This window comes from Monosiga brevicollis, genomic scaffold (genome assembly GCF_000002865.3).
Source record: "Monosiga brevicollis MX1 MONBRscaffold_37 genomic scaffold, whole genome shotgun sequence".
Taxonomy (NCBI): Eukaryota; class Choanoflagellata; order Craspedida; family Salpingoecidae; genus Monosiga; species Monosiga brevicollis.
The window spans coordinates 123,073-140,870 of NW_001865074.1; the positions used below are offsets into that span (position 1 = coordinate 123,073).

A 17,798-nucleotide genomic window follows, 5' to 3' on the forward strand; every position below is an offset into this window, starting at 1 on the left:
ACGCGATGGCAAAAGCCACGACGATTTATGCGCAGGTGCCAAGTTCGTAGACATCAAAGCGGTGATTAAGACCTGGGTGGGCGTGCATCTATAAGGAGGCATTGTGGCATGAGATCTGAAAAGCAAGATCCAGCGCACGGGCACAATCTCACCATAAAGTGGCTAGCAAAGCTACCGGTAGCGTTGGGCCATTGGAAGACGGCGCGCTGCACTCGCGAGTGCACCAGCGCCATAGCACACCTGCATCACAACGCCGTTTGCTGAGATGTGACAAAGGATTGGGAGGCGGTTGAGAGTGGCATCCACGGGAAGGCAGCATACATTGGGCAGGGTTCAGTCGGCAGCACCACGGTCAAGCCATTGAGAAGATAATCGCTGTCACGCCCTAGCTCGACGATGGAAACCGATGGTGAGTAAGACAGACAGCGAGCGCAGCCGGTCTCTCTGGGCCCAAAAAGTCTTTTCGTACCATGGAGTGTGGGTGGCCCTGATAATTGCTGCCGGGAGTCAGCTGTGTGTTGATTTTGCTGCTGCTCTTGCTGCTGGGCGGCCACCTGACCAATCAAGACCATAACTGGCACGGTGGAGGGCAGGTGGTTGATGAGAAGTAGAAGAGGGCGTGGTGCGCGGCAGGGTTTCTTCGGCGCTTCTCAAGCGCGGTGAACTCGACTGAACCACACGCTATGCATACCGGCATGCTGTAAAGGATGGCTTGCGTTTGGGAGCGCCGTGGCAACGACGCGGTGTGAGTCCCAGCGTATGGCTGCCGCAGCTGGGCTGCAGAGAAGGGCGCCTTCGGGTTTGTTTTCATGGCCCAGGGACGCCAAGACAGTCTGGAGAAACTGGTCGCCAAGAACATGCAACAAGAACAGATCAGGCGTGTGGCGTGCTGGGGCATGCCTGTCTGCTGGAGCAGGCTTTACCTGCCGTGTGCTGGGGGTGAGGACGTTGGGTAGATCGAGGGCACGGCCAATGCTAAAAAGCAAAACGCGAAGGTGACAATGCGCGCGTGCCACGCCAAGCGAGCAATTGTACTGCTGCGACGGGTTTGAAAAAGCTCACCTCTTGTTTTCGCGGAACGTGCAAGGCCTGGAAGGAGACAAGAAACGGCCGGGTTAGCTTGCGCGAGGGATTCGGAAACACAAAGCTGATAACTGGGGCCCCCGACACGACATTGGCAAGGGCATCGCACTCACCAGCTGTCTCGACAGGCTTCATATTGTGCACGGGTTTCTGGTGCTCGGGCCGGTACCGAGACTTTGGACACGGCGCCCAATGTGTCTGCAGGCGGCGCAGAGCCCACGATGGTCTCCCATACGGAGGGACCTGTTGAGGCAGACGGTATACTACATTGAGCTGAAATCCGTTTCCTTTTTATGGAAAGATGAACAGAGTGCCAGCCAGTGCAAAGAAGCTCAACCTGTGGTTAACTGTGCATCAGGGGCAAGTAGCGTGTGTGGCCCGACGAGCAGCTGCAAACCTAAAGGAAAAAACGAATTTTGAGGCATTGCCCAAGTCTAATGCGCATGTGCCCAACACGGCGCTGACCTTCAGCTTTACGGATTCGACGGCAGTGTTGCAAGCCGTGCTGTTCAAGCGGGACACACCGCTGCAGTGCTCTATGGGCCAGACACACGGCATGAGACTATGATACAAAGCACGAGCAGCAAATGACCAAGGCAGCATCACAAACTTGAGAAGGAGCGAGGACTGCTTGGGGTTTTCCACGGTGATGGCTATGGCTTCAACTACACATGCCGCGAGGAAAAACGGCGGCGCAAACATTTCCATGAGCTCTTTGTGCCTTCACATGCAGGACGTGCCAAGACTGCAGCGCATGCAGGCTCACCAAATGGAACCGGCTCGCTATATCGAGCGGGTAGCACGCAGCGTGCATCGGGGAAGAGCGCCATCGTGGCACGCTACAGAATTTGGAACAACACGAAGCGAGGCCTCAACCCATTGATATAGCACCAATGTGCCCCTCCGCCACTTCCATCAAAAGACCTGCTGCCCTCCACGTCAGATCTGCCAGCACCTGCGCAGATGCTCAGCTCAGCTCAGCTCAGCTCAGCTCAGCTCAGTCCAGGGCCCAGTCCGTCCTGTGCATCGGTGCTGACAACTGAGCTCGTCCGACAGCAGCATAAAATGTCTGACATTCTGACAAACATGTGGTGCTTTGACGTACGCGGGAAAAACATGTGGTGAACGATTGTTGTGGCCAAGATATCCTTCTCTCCTTCTGCTGGTTCACTTTTTTCGTTTTTTTTTTTTGTGTTTCAGGGTGAACGTTGACCGACGGCGATGGCGGCGTTGGGCAACTTGGCAGCCGCGTATGGCAGCGCCTCCTCAGATGAAGAGGATGAGGCGCCTCAGAATGTCAAGGGGCATGTGAAGACGAGCGCAAAGACGGCCCCGGCTACAAGTATGTGTTTTTTTGGACAAGAATCAATCTGTCGGTCACTGTTCGTGCACCCTTTGGGTCCGTTCATCTCACGCGCTTGGTGCGCTGTGTCTATGCACCACCACAGGCATCGCAGTCAATACGGCACCGTCTGTTCCGGCTAGGGTAAGTTTGTGAGCATGGGTTTTGGAATTGTTGAAGGTGTTTTTTTCTTTTCTTGGGCACTTGATCTGATGCCCGGGTCCCTCCTCATTGTGATGGATGGTTTTGTGTTGCTTCATTGTCTCAGCCGACCGAGTCTGGCCTGTACCACATCAGTCCGGCACAGCGTGAAATCTCATACAATCCCAAGGCGGAAGAACTGTTTGCACCAGTGGTAGGTGTTGCATGCTTCCCTCCTGCTGCCGCTGTTGTACGTTGATCCTCATGCGTCCACCTCTATGACTTTGTAGGTGGGGCCGCGCCCCCGTTTTGAAAATCCTACCAAGCACATCCACTTCAACACCTACACGGGTGCGTGTTCCTTGGTTGACAATTTTTTGCATGTTCGGCTGCCCCGCTCTCGGTCGCCCGGTCATGTGCCGTCTTTGAACTCAATCGCTCAGTCCCCCCCCCCCCCCCCTCTTTTCCTCTGGGCTAAATAAACAGGTCATGTGGAGCAGGGCGATATTGATTCGTTCCATTTTGACGACCAACAGCGGACGTTTGCCGTGCGTGGCTACGCAGCCGATCCCAGCGTTTCACACACCGTCGGCAACAATCGTTCGCAGGGTCATTGGTGACAAGGGTGCAGCTGCGGCGCATGACAGTGAGTCGCTCGTGCACACCAAACGCACAAAGGGCAGCAAGAAGAAGCACAAAGGCCAGCGCGAATCGCGAGGTGATCCAGCAGATTTGGATGCATATCTTGGTCCGTGGGCTGCACCCAAAACCGAGCAGCGCATTGCCAAGCCCAGCGAAGAAGAGCAAAAGATCCTGGATGAGTACGCTGAGTATCGCAAAAACAACAGCAAGAACAAGAAGAAGTCCCGCGATGATGAGGATGAAGATGCCAAGCATGCCAAGGACGAGGGCGACGAGTCCTCGATTCTCCATCGTGCGTTTAGTTGTCTGTGGACACGCTTTGAGCACGCGCGCTTCATCCTTCTTATTAACTTCTTGCTTGGAGCACACCCTTTACCCACCTTCACTTTGTCAACACTATCCTGCGATCATGCTCGCAGTCAAAGAGGAGTACGATTACCAAGGTCGATCATGGATGGAGCCGGGCCCGGTCGAAGATGTGTCGGTCCGTCTTTCCTGGTCATCCTTTCATGTTGACTATGATTTTCCCAGTGCGACATCCTTCTTTCTAATCGCGACTGTGGCCTGCACCGTTGTTTTTTTTTGTTTTTTTTATTTTTCAGTTTGGTGAGGCACCTGAAAAGTGCTATCTGCCCAAGACGCAAGTCCACACCTACGAGGGCCACACCAAGGGCGTCAATGCCGTGCGGTTCTTTCCTCGTACCGGTCATCTCCTCCTCTCCGCCGGCCTCGACGGCAAGGTCAAGCTCTGGAAGGTACGATTGTGTGCTTCTTGGACACGCAAGCACGCAACCCTTCTTCTTCTTCTTCTTTTTTTTTTTTCAACCTTTTTGCCAACTCAATTTTTTCGCTTTCATTCACGTGGTCAATTGAAGGTGTACGATGATCGTCAAGTGGTTCGCACCTACCTGGGGCACACCCAGGGCGTGCGAGACATTTGCTTCAATCGTGACGGCACTCGCTTCGTCAGCTGCGGGTACGACGGTTCTGTTGCTCGTGCTTCATATTGAAATCAAGGCGCAGGCAGATAGCTTGCCTTTGCTTCTGTGTGACCCAAGTATTTATGCTTTCCCTTGCTCCTTCATTTCTGCTCATTGGAATTATGGTTTGCCTTTTCGTGTGTACGTGGCGCAGCTACGACCGTTATGCACGACTGTGGGACACAGAAACGGGCCAGTGCCTGGGTCGCTTCACCAACCACAAGACTCCTTACTGCGTCAAGTTTCATCCTGATGAGGACAAGCAGGTATATTCGCGTTGTTCAGTGGACAGAGGTGCAGCCAGAAGGACTTTCGCAGCATGACACCCCACTTTTTGTCTCTGCGCACGTAGAACTTGTTCGTCGTCGGCACGCAGGATCGCAAAATCCTGACTTGGGACACCAACACGCAGGAGATTGTCCAGGAGTACGATCGGTTAGTTTTTCGTTTTGCCTCGTCGTCCATCCATGCCCGGTACATTTGGACTGATGACCCCCTTCTTCGTATGCAGTCATCTGGGGGCTGTGAACACCGTTACTTTTGTTGAGAACGGCAAGCGTATGGTCACAACTTCCGATGACAAGTCCCTGCGCGTCTGGGAGTGGGATATTCCTGTTGATATCAAATACATTGCCGATCCCAACATGCACTCCATGCCTTCGGTGGCACTTCGCCCAGACGGTATGCACATTTTTCATCTGTGATCTTGACCCGAAATTAGTCTCGCCCTGATGAATACCTTTTTTTTCAGTCTTCAATCTGAAGCACTGTGCTGAAACCTTTTATTCTCATAAATTCTGAGCGTTATCAAGTCATTATTGCACTTTGCTTCCGTGTGCTCTATACCCTCACCTTTCTAATGCTTGATTCGCATGTTTGATGGCAACACACGCCTCACAGGCAAGTGGCTGGCTTGTCAGTCCATGGACAATCAAGTGGTCATTTTTAGTGCGCAAGATCGCTTCCGGCCCAACCATCGCAAGGCCTTCAAAGGTATGTTTCGGAATCGCCATCGTTGTGTTCTTTCGTCAACAGGCCATGCGCCAACTCATCTTGGGGCTCGCATCTTTACCACGGGATAGGTCATCTGACTGCAGGCTATGCCTGTCAGGTCAACTTCTCGCCCGATGGTGCTTACGTGATGAGCGGTGACGCGCATGGTTACTGCTGCATCTGGGACTGGAAATCCAAGCGCATGTACAAGTGCGTAGCATTGTTTATCTTTTTACTTACAGTTCTCACGTCGCACATGACTGCATGGCTGAAGAGGGGTACATCCACTCATCCTCGTCTGATACCCCTTCCTCTGCGTCTTTTTTTTTGCGATCGACTGCCCCTTTTTTTGTCAAATGTAGCAAGTTCAAGGCGCACGACAAGGTTTGCATTGGTGTGGAATGGAATCCGTACCACAAGTCGACTGTGGCCACCTGTGGCTGGGATGGAAAGATCAAGCTTTGGATGTAGAGGAGCGGTCATTACAAGCAGACCCAGAGGACAAAGGACCCCCATTGGCAATGACGGGCTTGTAACTCGAGCCTTTGCCAAACTGGGGCAATTGATGAAGCAAATCGTGAAACATAATTAGCATTTAGAATTTCAAATGTTCCAGCTTCGACACACTATCATCAATTCCGGCTGGCATTCTCCAGCTCCTCGTTGGGCTTTTCCCGCTTGGCCGCGTGTGGATCCGCAAAGCTACCATAAATATTGCAAGGCGAAAGAATGAGGGATGATAAAAATGCAGGCGGAGCCGCTTGGTGTTCAACCCGCACACTTGCGCACACTTACTCATCTGCATCTTCATTGCTGGTCTGTGTCCATTGTGTCATTTTGAGTGTTTCATGAGGAGACTCCGCCTCGCTCGTCGAGGCACTAAGTTTGAGCAAAGTTGAACACAGAATGCGGGTAACACAAACGATGCTTTGAGTCTGCTTGGGACTTCTTCGGGTTTCGTTTCCAAGAACCTGCCTTTCAAGGATCACAAGCAGCTTACCGTGTCGAATTCTTCTTGTGCAGCAGAAAATGCATTCGAATGCCTTCGGCCGTACCACAAATTGTGATCAACTCTTTTTGATCCAAACCCATTAAAACAGATCCTGGGCACATGGGCGAGCACATTTTGTTGTTCATCAAAATCAAACGAGTCCTCGTTTCGAGCCAAATCAGAAGGCAGAGTTGTCCTTGAAGGCACAACGGCAGAAGCAAAGCCAGCCTGTCCAAGCCGACGTACCATCATAATGTTCAAGGTCATGTAAAAAGTGATGAAAGTGATTGTGAAAAAGCCACCGCTGTACATCGTCGGTTGTGCTCTGTGCTGTGAGCGTCACAGGGTCACTGGGACGCATGGGTGACGACTGTGCTCGGTGGGTGCGATCCTGCGGCGGCGGCAATGCTGCCGCCACGTCTGCCATCAGGGATACGCTGGAGGTAGGGGGCAACTGCATATTGGACGGTGAATGTGCGGGTGCCGGCCCCACGGAACGGCTAGACGTGTGGCCCGAGCGGAGCGAATCCAGCGAAAGCCGATCAAGAAGATCGTTATCTGCCAGGTCCTGAAATAAGTGGGAGGCCTGATCAATGCTCAAGGCCTGCAAGTTTTGATCCAGGGGTGCTGCTGTAGGCATCATGTGGTTTCCAGCACCCGGGATGGGCTCGCCACCTTGATCGCGCGCTTGCGCCGAATGGTTTGATGCTGCTAACGCGGTCGAATTGGAAGGTAAAGATGACTGCTGGTTTGGTGAGACAGCGATATTGTTTGCCCCGACGAAAAGGCGCTCGGGTATCATGTGAGGCTGTGGTGATGGCGAGTTTAAGGTCCAGTTCCCGGAGGGTATCGCTAGCGATGGGGTTGAGTGCTGATCGGGAACAGAAGCGCCGGCGACTTCGGTAGGTAGAGCTGGGCGGCCAGTAAATATTCAAGGGATACGTCAGCAGAGCCATGAGTCCAGAGCACGGGCGAAAGGAAAAGCGGCCGGCCCCAAGGAACTTTTAAGCAAAGAAAGGGTGGTAATAATAATCTACCTTGTGCTGCGTCGTGTGGCCGTGGGTGGGCCTGTGTCGAGTTGCTGCTCGGTAGGTATAGGCTTGGATTCACGGGCGCGGCAGTATTTAGGCTGGAGGTGGCTGCCAGTGTTTGTGGAGGAACCGCGGACGGGGCTAGAGGGCGTAGCGTGATGGGTTCGGGCAGTATCGACGGTACAGAAGTTTCGGAGAAGACTACGACCTCGTCATACTTGGCAATGTCCAGACCTGCCTTTGTGAGCTTGGCCAGATCTGACTGTAAACGCTTGCGGATGATGCCCTTGCCAGCAAAGACCTTGATGGCACAAAAACAAGAGTGTACGGGAACGCCGGAGGCCTTGAGAGCCGTGTCAACGCGCAATGCCAGCGTCACACCAGCCTGTCCGCCTCGCCCAGATACAAAGGTAGTACTAAGACAGTTGATCTAGTTGAAGGGTGTGTATGGAGGTCAGCCAAGCAGAGGTGCGATGTGCTGTCCAAGCGGATGGGGAGGTCAGAAACAAGTCACCTGAAAGCCAAAGCTGGCCCGCTGGCGCCCTTCCCAGTCAAAGGAGATACAACCCAGGTGCTGATCCGCCTCGTGGCCAATCTGAATGTGGTCCACAGACTGGGACATGTGTTGCACTGTAACAAAAGAAACAAACACACGGATCAATGAGAGCTGGACCGATCGTTTGGTAGGGTCTAAACGGCGAGGGTGCTTCAAAGAGATGAGCGCGAGGCGAGGGCTGACCGTATTCGAGCATGGTTTGGTCCGGGTGTGATTTGTGCCAATCCTCGATAGCTGTCTGGGCCTGGGCGGCCTTGACAATGTCCATGATGCGCAGCGTCAAGCGGGACTGTTCATTGAACAAGAGGCCATGAGATGCGATGCTTCAAGAGTAGTTACACGGAGCAAAACACAGCGATTGGAATGGGTAGCGGAAACCGGGCTGGTCTGGCAACGGACCGTGAGTTGCTGCGATGTGCTGCTGGACAACTGCAGCGCGTAGGGTTGAGCTACGACGAGGGTGCAAGCGCAGATGAGAGAGCGGGGCCAGGCGGGTAAGCACACCAAATCGCATAACGGTCGGTTGACCTAGCAAACCTACTTTGCGCCATGTAGGTGACATTGACGAGCTGGCTGCCAGACTTGGTGGGAATGGTTTCGGCATTGAGAGCGCATTCCACACTAGCACAGGGGATGGCAGTTGAGCATTGGCTGAGCGGCGTGGAAAAGGGGACATGAGCGGAGCTGCAACATTGGTACAAGCTGAACACCAACCTAGGCCGAAGGCTTGTCTCCGTCTCGCTCGTGGTTTCACTTTGAAGACTGTGATTGGTCGATGAATCTGTGGAAAGAAGGCAGGGTCGTCATGTGCGGCACGCCGTTTGAATGAGGGGACGTGCGATATCGAGCCGCGCGGGTACGCGGGCCCTTGCCACCACTTCATTGCTAGCAGCCTGCCAACGCTACCTTCAAGAGCACAGCTCAGATTGCTCAGATCATCTAGATGGCTGGCTGCGCTGGGCGCTCGACTCGATGCCTGGCGCGGCTGCTCCAAGCCTGGCAGTGAATGGCTCATGTCGACCCGTTGCGTTGGCAAGAAGCCAGCCCTGGCTGCCAACCAGCAATTGTCAGTGACCAGTAATGCGCGTGTCAAAGGCAGATCGCCTCTTCCAGCATGGGTTAGCTGTCAGTGCCCAAGCCTCCACACCCTTGCCCTGGACATCCCGTCTCTTGACCCCCTCCCGCCTCAATCAAAATCCTTGCAAGAGAGAGAGTGTGTGTGTGGAAAGAGAGAGAGAGAGAGAGAGAGAGAGAGAGAGAGAGAGAGAGAGAGAGAGAGAGAGTGAATTGGTTTGGTCGGTAAGAGAGAGAGAGAGAGAGAGAGAGAGTGTGTGTGTGTGTGTGAGAGAGAGAGAGAGAAAGGTAAAGAAAGAGAGAGAGAGAGCGAGTCGTTTGTTTTCACGGATGTGTATGTTTCATCAGCTACATATAGATGTTGGATATGTGCGTGTGCGCTTGCTCTTCTAATGACTGGTTTGAGGGCGCGCATGTTGGCTCCATGGGTGCAGCGGGGTGTGATGGAGATCTTTTGCTGTGTCATTTGTGTGTTGCTACGTGTTGGACTTGCAGAAAGGCGCCTAAATTGCAAGTGACAAGGAGACCCGAAGCGCAACTAGAGGGCCTTGGGGACAACCACGGGGATGCTGAGGCGAGCGCAAAGGGCCTCCATGCAAGCGTGTAGGTCGCGTAGCTTGATGTCTTGCTCCTCGTTAAGAGTCGCACCACCTATGCCATGTCGACAACAAAGTAAAATTGAAAGCAAAGGAGCACAACGGCCGTGTCAAGGGTTCTGGTGCCGGCTGTGCCGAGCGAGACATTGCAGTGGCAATACATCAGCCACCGTGTGGCACGAGGTAGTCAACGCACCGACGCGGGTGCCCTCGGGCCCTTGCAAAGGTGCAAAGATTTGCTGGTAACGCTTGGCCGAGCGGGGATACTAAAGATGGGCAACACAAGGCAATCCAAAGAGGATGTATGGGCCATGCGCACTCGCCACCATCCCGGACGGTTCTGGCTGCGTGACGGGTGAGCACGTACCGTGTCGGCAACGACGTTTTCAAAGACGGACAAATGTGCTTGAACCTCGGCTGCCCTTGCGTCTCCCGCGTTGGCACAAAGCCAAACCAGCAGGTGTGGGTAAAAGTTGGCGCTGATGCCACTGAAGCCACTGCAAGACAGAAACACCACATCCAGACATGAGCCATTTCATGAAGAAGACTTTACCGGGCAAGGGCGAGCCCGCGGGGTCGTCATGCTTGGATCGCTCTTCACTCACTGGCCACCCTCTTGAATGGACATGCGCAGCGTGGCCACGTTGGCGTTGTAGAAGCGAAAAGGCACAGCTTTGTCTAGAAGAGCCAAGGCTTGCAGCTTTTCCCGAATCGGCTGGAACAATCGGAGCCAAATGGGTATGCGTGATGACGCGCCAAAGCAGCAAGGCGACCACGTCAACGATCGCGTGTTCTCCTTGGGTGGCCAGTGGCTTGGGCAGGAGCAGGGTAAATTGGACAGACCTGAGATTTGCAGCACGTGTCCTTGTGGAAGAAGAAACGGCCCGTGGCAGCTGCCCAAGCCAGGGTTGCAGGGGCCAGCAAGCGATGGTAGGGCTTGGGGCACTCGTAGAGGCCCAGGGGAATGCCCGGGGTCAAGTCAAGAAGCTTCTACTCGGGTGATTTGGGTGGATGCGGTCAGACGAAAGCGGTACAGATGACGTGCTGGGGCGCTGAGCAAAACTTTCACGCCACTGCTTGCTTGGAGGCCAATGAGCGCACCTGTACATTAGCTTTCCAAACCTCATCCGACTCATCGGCCTTGGCGAGCTGGTTGACTACAACCTAGACAAGCGTGCCCAAAACGGAGCGTCAGATCGTCAAGTTGAGGAGATGAAGACATGGCGCTGGTGACGGCAGCTGGCACAAACAGAACACTTAAACTATCAGGTGGTGCTCTACCATGCTTGACACGCACCACCACAGCATCTGAGACACCGGCAATTCGCTTGATGTGCTCGGCCTGCTCCTCAATTGACTTGTTCAGACCTGGATTCATGCGAGCATGAGGAGCACGAAAGACGTTCATCAAAGTGAAGGTCACGGCAAGCAAACGTACCTGTGCCCGTGGATACCACCACAGCGCGCTTGTTTGTCTGTTCGTATACGACCTGCGTTGAACAAACAGGCGCAGACGTGGTTAAGGACGACGTTCTCTCTATGTATGATTGGTGCTGGGTGAACGGACCTTTGTGAGCTCGAGTTGCTCCTCATCGGTCAAGTTGAACATCTCGCTGCTGAGGCAGTTGGCAAAGAGGCCCGTGCAGCCGGCCTAGGCAGAGGGGGTACACGCCCTGAGCTGACAGCGATTTTGCTCTTGTCTCGATCTCTAGCTGAGCGGAGAACGCGGTGTGTACCTCGATGTACCACTCGGTCAGGGTGCGCACGCGCTTGAAGTCAATGGCGCCATCCTCAGCCATGGGCGTGATCATGGTCGGGAAACAGCCCGGGGGCAGGGAGGTTACTTCCGCCATGGCAAAGGTTTGATCTGCAGCGATGCCAAGGTCTCAGCGTGAGTCTCGTGCCACCTCCTGGCCCTCCGTTGTTGGCCGATGCCGCCTCTCTCCCAGCCTCAATGCAATGCATTTGACCACTCAAACACAGGCATTTCACACCACACATGCAATCAGCATAGAATGCATTCCGCAAATGGTCAAACGGTCACACAGGTAGACGGGCAGACGGGCAGACGGGCACACAGGTCTCGCAATGCCACTGATCTCACTCACCAGAAAAAAAATGAAAAATTGAAAAAAAAAAAAAAAAAAAAACAGTGAAGATGTCAGATGTCATCATTTCCACGATTTTCAACAACGTTAGTATGGTGTTTATCTAGTAGAGCAGTATCGTCTTCATATCAAATTTTATCTTCATTTACTCGGTCTGATTTCCATTGTAACATGCTAGAACAACTTCATTAAACCTCGATTTTGCTTCATCTTCTTGATCATCTACTACATCTTCTTCCCTTTTCTCTTCATCTTCTCATCTCTCTCATCTCTCTCTCTGTTTGTGACCGTTACGGAAAGAGTGGCAGCGAGGTGAGCTGTGACGTCGGCGCGGGACATGGCAGCAGTGAGCTGGTAGCATCCATCATGGCTGCGGGTTGAGGCACGAGGCTGCCTTGATACAAGAAGAAGCGGTGGTGTCTCTATCCGCCGCCGGGTGGTCGTGCGTGCGTGCGGGCGTGGCGTTGAGGGTCGTTTCAGGTCAGCCCGGTATCGATGGCGTCGACCCCGCCCAACTCCCCGCCGGCCTCTGCGACTCAGCCACCCGGCTCGCCAAGCTTTGGCGGTGGAGGACGCCGAGCTCGTAAGCGTGCCAAGCGACAAGAATCGGTGCCGGGACCCTCTCCAGAAGGGCAGGGCCCATCGCATGCGCACTCTCCTGAAGAACAAGACTCGGCGCCCGCGCGCTCTCCTGAAGCCCATGGTCCAGCATCCTCTGCGCACCCCCCGAGAGCTCCCCCAAAGCCAATCGACCCATCAGGCCTTTGTCGGCATCTGACGGATCTCGTGTCTCAACTTGAAAGCACTCACCTGGCTCGGCTCAGCGACTGCTCAAAAGCAGCTGTCAGTCCCGAGGCGTGCATCTCAATACCTTTTGGCTGGGCGGGGCTAGAGTTTGACAGCCGAGGCACTGATCTCACAGGCACAATACTGCTCAAGGACTTCAGGGCCGAATCCTGGCTATCGGCGATAGAGACAGCGCTCAAACCTGGCCCACCCGTGGCTACTTGGGCCTCATTCCCGTCTGTTTCGCTCAGTCTTTTGCGCCTGCCACCTCCTTTGCCAGAGACCCACTTGGTCGCCCGCACCCATGAGCACATGCTTGCCGTCACTGCTGGACTCCAGGCCACCTTGCGTTGCATACCACCGCTCAAAGGACAAAACGCGGACGAGGCCAACCTTGCTGCTCGCTTGCGACCTGCTCTCAACCTACTGCATGACATTGCCATTCACGCGCGCTACCTGGCGCCCGAGCTATTGGATGCCACCACCCATCGTACCTTTCGCATCGAGCTTGCTCGTGCCATTGCAGCTGGCCTGGCCGCCTTGGTCAATGCCCATGATGATGTTGCCACTTCCAGCCCCGAGAGTGAGAGGGCTCAGCGTTGGCCCATTGCGTTCATCGACTGCTGCTTGGTGCTGGCTACGCTCGTGCCCCTTGCTGAAGCCAGAGACGGTCCACATTTGCTTCTGGCAATCCTAGATGGGTTATTGCACGTTCATCGTCGTCGGCCGTGGCTCTGGCGCCATCATGATTGCAATGTGCCACCAGAAGAACAGCTTGCTCAAGAAGGCACCCCCGAAATGAATGATTCCGAAGGCCCACTGTATCATGCCGTCAAACTACTATCCCGCATCCTCCCCTCGCAAACGTTTTCAGTACTCTTGACCAAGATTATGCACAAGTTACAAAGCCTGCCGCTGAGCGGCCCTGAGTGCGTCCTACCCTGTGAACATGAGCTGAAGTCCAGATGGGATGTTGAAAGGGATGGTTGAAGGGAGACAGGGGAATCAGAGAGCTAGGTTATTGCGAGCTTGTCTTTGTCACTCAAAGTGTTGCACGGCTTTTTTTTGCTGGTCTTGGCCACAGAACGACTGTGCTGATAGCCTCGCAGGTGGAGGACGATTTATATTTTCTTGCACGGTTGGCAAAGTTCAAGGTAGGATCTTGCACACTCGACGTGTCTTGCGCAGGTCCTGCAACACGTCGCAAGACCACGCTGCATCATCTTGCGCAGCCTCATCTGTGGCCTATCGACTTGTGCTGTTAGGGCGAGCAATCGGCCAGTGCTTCTCGCGTAGAATTGGGGCCTCTAGCTGCTGCTCTCGCAGCACTGAGCCAACAGCATACGGTGCGCTTCCCATGTCTTGATGGAGCCCTCGAAGCTTTTCTTCTCAATTCAGCACGATTCGTCGTTTAGGAGCCACTTTTGGACCGCATTATGCCATCCCTACGTCACTTGTCCTCTGTCATAGCACGTTCGTCTTGTCATGCCAACGGAACTGAACGCGGGCGTTCATATGCCACTATTCATTTCACTTTCTTCCTCGCTCATCTACCGCGCTTACCAACCTCTAGCCGAATTTGGCCTTGTGCAAGCGCTGTGGAACGAGCTTTCTCGCCCCTGCTACTGGCATCGACAAGCGCCCCTTCTGGATCCCTTTTTGCAAGCCCCCTCAGCAGCAGTGCAAGGCCCAGTAGCTCATTTCGCTGTCTTGCTGCGTGACCTCGCGCAACAAGATGTCCAGCTGGCCATCCGCTTCATCAATCGGAACATGGCTCGCTTCCCAACGCAACCACATCCTGCTCGTCAACTTTATTGCCTCGACGAGAGCTTGAATCACTCCTTGTGTGGGATCTGCAATCTGGGCCACGTGTTACTTGCCTGTCTCAGTGCACTGTGGCATTTTCAGCTGCACGCTGGCGAGGAGCTGGGCAGCTTCCGGGGCAAAGTCCAGCGCTTGGCACAGCGTGTAAGCAGTATCTTTCACCAGTCGCTGTGGACACCTGAAGGCGCGGCGCGCACGGCTCGCAGCACTTGGTTGGCGTTGGTGTGCAAATTGGCGCATACTCAGCTCATGTACGGTATCGATCTTCAGCCTACGGGGCAGCTCTTGCGCGATCTTTGTGGGTTGGAGAGCCTTCAGCGTATGGATCCGCGTGTCTTACCTTGTCTTGAGGTTGTTTGGAAGGCCGCTGCACAGCGCGCGGTGCTCGGGGAGTACGAAGCTGCGGCCCCGCTACTCCAGCTCTTCATGCCTCAAGGCACAGCCGAGCTCCTTGCGATTTGGAATGCCGAGTACCTGCGCGCAACGCGAGCGCTGCCCGTCAGCGTGGTCATTTCTCTCCTCGAGACTGGGCTGCAAACTCCAACCGGCCTGTCAGCCATGGTCCGGCTTTGGTGTCTCAAGCGACTCCTGCCCCAACTTCAGCTGCTCCTCACTCAAGACAAACTGGACGCTAGTGTCGGCCCTCGGCTGGATCGTCTCTGGGTCCTTCTCTTGCTCTTGATGCAGCAAAACGATGCTGGTGCATCTGCACCTGAGCCTGATCATCCGCGCTTGCTGCGTCTACAAATTCTGGCCTGGTGGGCCGGACACGTGTCTACTCCCACCGCCCAATCCTGGGCCTTGGCTGCTCTGTTCTTACGCGACTGCCACCTCGAGCTCTGTGCAGCCTCCGTGGCACTCATGCTCTGGTCTGATCACCGGCAGCAAGTACGTGTTCACAACTGCCTAGCACAAGGAAAAAACAAAGAACGTTCCACGGTGCTCGTGACCTCAAAAGCTGCAAAACCTTGCGTCAAAGTGTAGTTCCGCTCATCTCCCGTCCCGCATTCTGCATGAAATCGCCGCTCTGCTAGGGCTTGGATCAAGACGCAACATTGACGGCCGTGACGCTGCAGGACGACTTGGAATGGGCATCAACGTTGGCGCAATGGCAGGTCGCTGACCTGCCATGGGCAACACGCTTGGCCCTCATAGCCTCAGCGCTCAAAGCTGGACCGCAGCGTACCAGAACTTTTGAGCAACAGCAACGGCGACGCCTTGAGCTCTTGCAGCGTTTGACCCGACGTGTTGTGCGTGATCCCAGTGTTCGGCTGGTCGACGATGTTGTCGTCAATGCCAACCGTCCCGTGGCGTTTCACGTTCAAACCATCGACGAAGCGGCGCGCACGCGGGTAGGCATTGGGCCCGATTTCACGAGGCGGTGCCAAATGGACAAACTATTGCAAATCGTCGTTGTTTGCATCCGCCTCTTCGTTGTCGACCTTCCTACCTTTGTCGTGGCTATGCCACCTCCACTCACCTTGGCCTGGTTGTTGCCTTGGTCTCTACATAGCTGGCCGAACTGTTGAGCCGCATCCCCAATGTTCCTGCCTCGGGCGCCGCAGGAGCACACCAAAGCGCCAACGTACAGCGACTCCATGCCCGCTTTTATGTGGAGGCCGTGGCCACTGTGCTGGTGGAAGCCGGTGCTGTCCTCTATCGCCAGCGTCACGAGAGCTTCTTCAATTGGGCCGTCAACAAGATTTTCTGGCAGCCACCCCGTGCTGTAGGCGAATATGCTCGGGAGGAGCTGATGACCGTTTTTCTACCTGCTCTTTTTCGGGTTCTGGGCCAGCTTCAGCTGCCTGGAGATGCATACGTGCTTCGCATCCTCGACAAAATGTGCTTGCGCCCTTACTTTTACTCGGCGGCTTGCCCCACCTGCTTGGGGCTCTCCGACTCTCATCGCCGGCGAAGAGGCTTTGACAAGCACTTTGCAGAGGCTCTGTTGCAGCGAGCCAAGTTATTTGCCGAACTGGTGGGCGGCCACCCCTGCGAAGCTGGCAAGGCTTGGCTCCGCTTGTACTTGCTTGTGGGTCCCTTTCAGCACATGCTTTTACCGGAGGCCCCCCACGCACTTGCGGGCCCCCTCCTGCTCCTGGCCTGTCAAACGCTACGCTGGATTTCGCTACGTTACAAGGCGTGGGCCGACGGGGCAGCGCGGCAACTGATCAAGGCGATTGAGCATTCGGGGTCAAGCTCCGTTGGTACGTCCGCCGAGACCGGTCAAGAGGCTGCAACTGCAGCACGGGCGCAAGCAGCTCGCGCTGTCCTGACGACAGCTGCACAGAACGGAGCCGGGACTGGTGTTATACCCGAGGCCATGCGCACGTTGATGCAGGTGTTTCGCCGTGCCGTGGACGAGACACACGTGACCATGGTTCCGCTCTTTAGTGCGCTAGCGCGTTTGGAGCATGATGCTCCCGCGACGGCCGTGGTGATTAGCACGCTTCGTCGCATGTTCAATACATATGTGGACATTCATGCCGCTGTGCAACACGTGCAACTGACCCTGGCACGCGAGCTCAACCTGACCACCCCTCCCACGCTGGTCACCCAAGCGGAAGCCGCGACGACAATGGTATGTTTTTTAGTTTTGCTATCATTCACTGTCTCTCGTATTCACAAGAGGTCGCTTTGTTACTGCTTAGATGACGTTTTATCATGGGTTGCTTCAAAAAGAATGTCTTTGGCAGCTGTACCGCATCAAACTGGCCGATCGCAAGGTACCGCTCAAAAGGGACTCAGCAGAGCCATGCTTTTGCTTGAGCTGTTTTTCGCAGCATCTCTAGCTTGGCTCGAACAGGTTGGCGCGGCCATTCTGTGACACTGATGGCAGTCTGCTTCGGCCTTTAGGTCTCGCGGGAGGTGGCCAATTTGAGTGTGAGCGACCGGCGCGAATTGCAAGACATGTTGGCCAAGTCCCAAACAGCTTTGCCACTCGGTGCGTGCTCTTGTGTCCTTGGCTTGAGTGGAGCAGAGAAGGGAGAGAGTTTGTTCGTGCGACAACGATACAGGCGAGCTTGCTAATATCATATCTGTGGTGCACCACACGCATAGCACGGCATGTGGAAACGTTGGCGCAAGCCAGCGCGCCCCCGACACTGTGCGGGTGTGCAAGCGGAAACACGGCCGTTCCTATCCCACAAGCGCCTGCAGTAGAACGCTTGTGCTTTCTCGTTTTGAAGGTGGGCCCTTGCTTGACACACGGTGTGGCCGAGCACAGCCAATTTGCCAAACTCACCAGGCACTTTGATGACCAATCAGGACCGTGCGGCCGCTCTGCCCCAACCCGCCATGCACTATGAACGTTTGGATCACGCTTTACGAGTTTTGACAACGGGTGTGTATGACTTATGATTTGTCTCATTTTCTCGCTGTCATTTGAGTGCGACGTACGTTGACAAAAGATTGACCTTACTTTCTCCCACTCTTTGTTGCTCTCGACCCCAGGCTCGGCGGCGGATGATCGTGTGGTGCAGGCCTTTGCACGATTTGGACAACAACGACCGCCGGCACCGGCGATGACAGGCACCACCGCACCTGCTGGCATGGAGCCAGGAAATCATGCCGAAGTGTCACCCAGCACGCCTGAGATCGTATGAAGACGGCACGGTTCAGCGGCTGAGCCGCACGGGTTGTTTTGAGCCA

At 54.8% G+C, this 17,798-nt stretch overlaps 5 protein-coding genes across 5 annotated transcripts; 2 read left to right on the top strand and 3 right to left on the bottom strand.

Moving 5' to 3' along the window:
• Nucleotides 1-25: 25 nt before the first annotated feature.
• MONBRDRAFT_12277 (uncharacterized protein) lies at nt 26-1,913 on the bottom strand (the record flags this gene model as incomplete). The annotated part of the gene is made up of 7 exons (XM_001750143.1): nt 26-88; nt 153-240; nt 692-777; nt 924-975; nt 1,063-1,089; nt 1,197-1,326; nt 1,850-1,913. 7 exons carry the CDS (start codon nt 1,911-1,913, stop codon nt 26-28), a joined length of 510 nt encoding a protein of 169 aa, XP_001750195.1.
• Nucleotides 1,914-2,304: 391 nt separating this feature from the next.
• Nucleotides 2,305-5,761, top strand: MONBRDRAFT_34436 (uncharacterized protein; the record flags this gene model as incomplete). Its single annotated transcript, XM_001750100.1, has 15 exons — nt 2,305-2,425; nt 2,532-2,569; nt 2,694-2,780; nt 2,857-2,917; nt 3,053-3,182; nt 3,214-3,500; nt 3,628-3,692; nt 3,811-3,963; nt 4,084-4,184; nt 4,343-4,454; nt 4,541-4,623; nt 4,700-4,869; nt 5,089-5,181; nt 5,271-5,391; nt 5,544-5,761. 15 exons carry the CDS (start codon nt 2,305-2,307, stop codon nt 5,650-5,652), a joined length of 1,731 nt encoding a protein of 576 aa, XP_001750152.1. The 3' UTR covers nt 5,653-5,761.
• Nucleotides 5,762-6,177: 416 nt separating this feature from the next.
• On the bottom strand, nt 6,178-8,452 carry MONBRDRAFT_29664 (uncharacterized protein; the record flags this gene model as incomplete). Its single annotated transcript, XM_001750144.1, has 8 exons — nt 6,178-6,284; nt 6,419-7,084; nt 7,210-7,633; nt 7,718-7,833; nt 7,943-8,048; nt 8,159-8,208; nt 8,301-8,332; nt 8,382-8,452. 8 exons carry the CDS (start codon nt 8,450-8,452, stop codon nt 6,178-6,180), a joined length of 1,572 nt encoding a protein of 523 aa, XP_001750196.1.
• A 493-nt stretch (nt 8,453-8,945) lies between these two features.
• Nucleotides 8,946-11,282, bottom strand: MONBRDRAFT_29665 (uncharacterized protein; the record flags this gene model as incomplete). The annotated part of the gene is made up of 10 exons (XM_001750145.1): nt 8,946-9,181; nt 9,626-9,695; nt 9,797-9,926; nt 10,035-10,144; nt 10,273-10,419; nt 10,531-10,593; nt 10,727-10,797; nt 10,868-10,919; nt 10,997-11,080; nt 11,166-11,282. The coding sequence occupies 10 exons, from the start codon at nt 11,280-11,282 to the stop codon at nt 8,946-8,948; spliced, it is 1,080 nt and encodes a 359-aa protein (XP_001750197.1).
• Nucleotides 11,283-12,032: 750 nt separating this feature from the next.
• Nucleotides 12,033-17,752, top strand: MONBRDRAFT_12280 (uncharacterized protein; the record flags this gene model as incomplete). Its single annotated transcript, XM_001750101.1, has 8 exons — nt 12,033-13,252; nt 13,408-13,477; nt 13,794-15,035; nt 15,182-15,499; nt 15,661-16,728; nt 16,799-16,873; nt 17,004-17,091; nt 17,601-17,752. The coding sequence occupies 8 exons, from the start codon at nt 12,033-12,035 to the stop codon at nt 17,750-17,752; spliced, it is 4,233 nt and encodes a 1,410-aa protein (XP_001750153.1).
• Nucleotides 17,753-17,798: the final 46 nt, after the last annotated feature.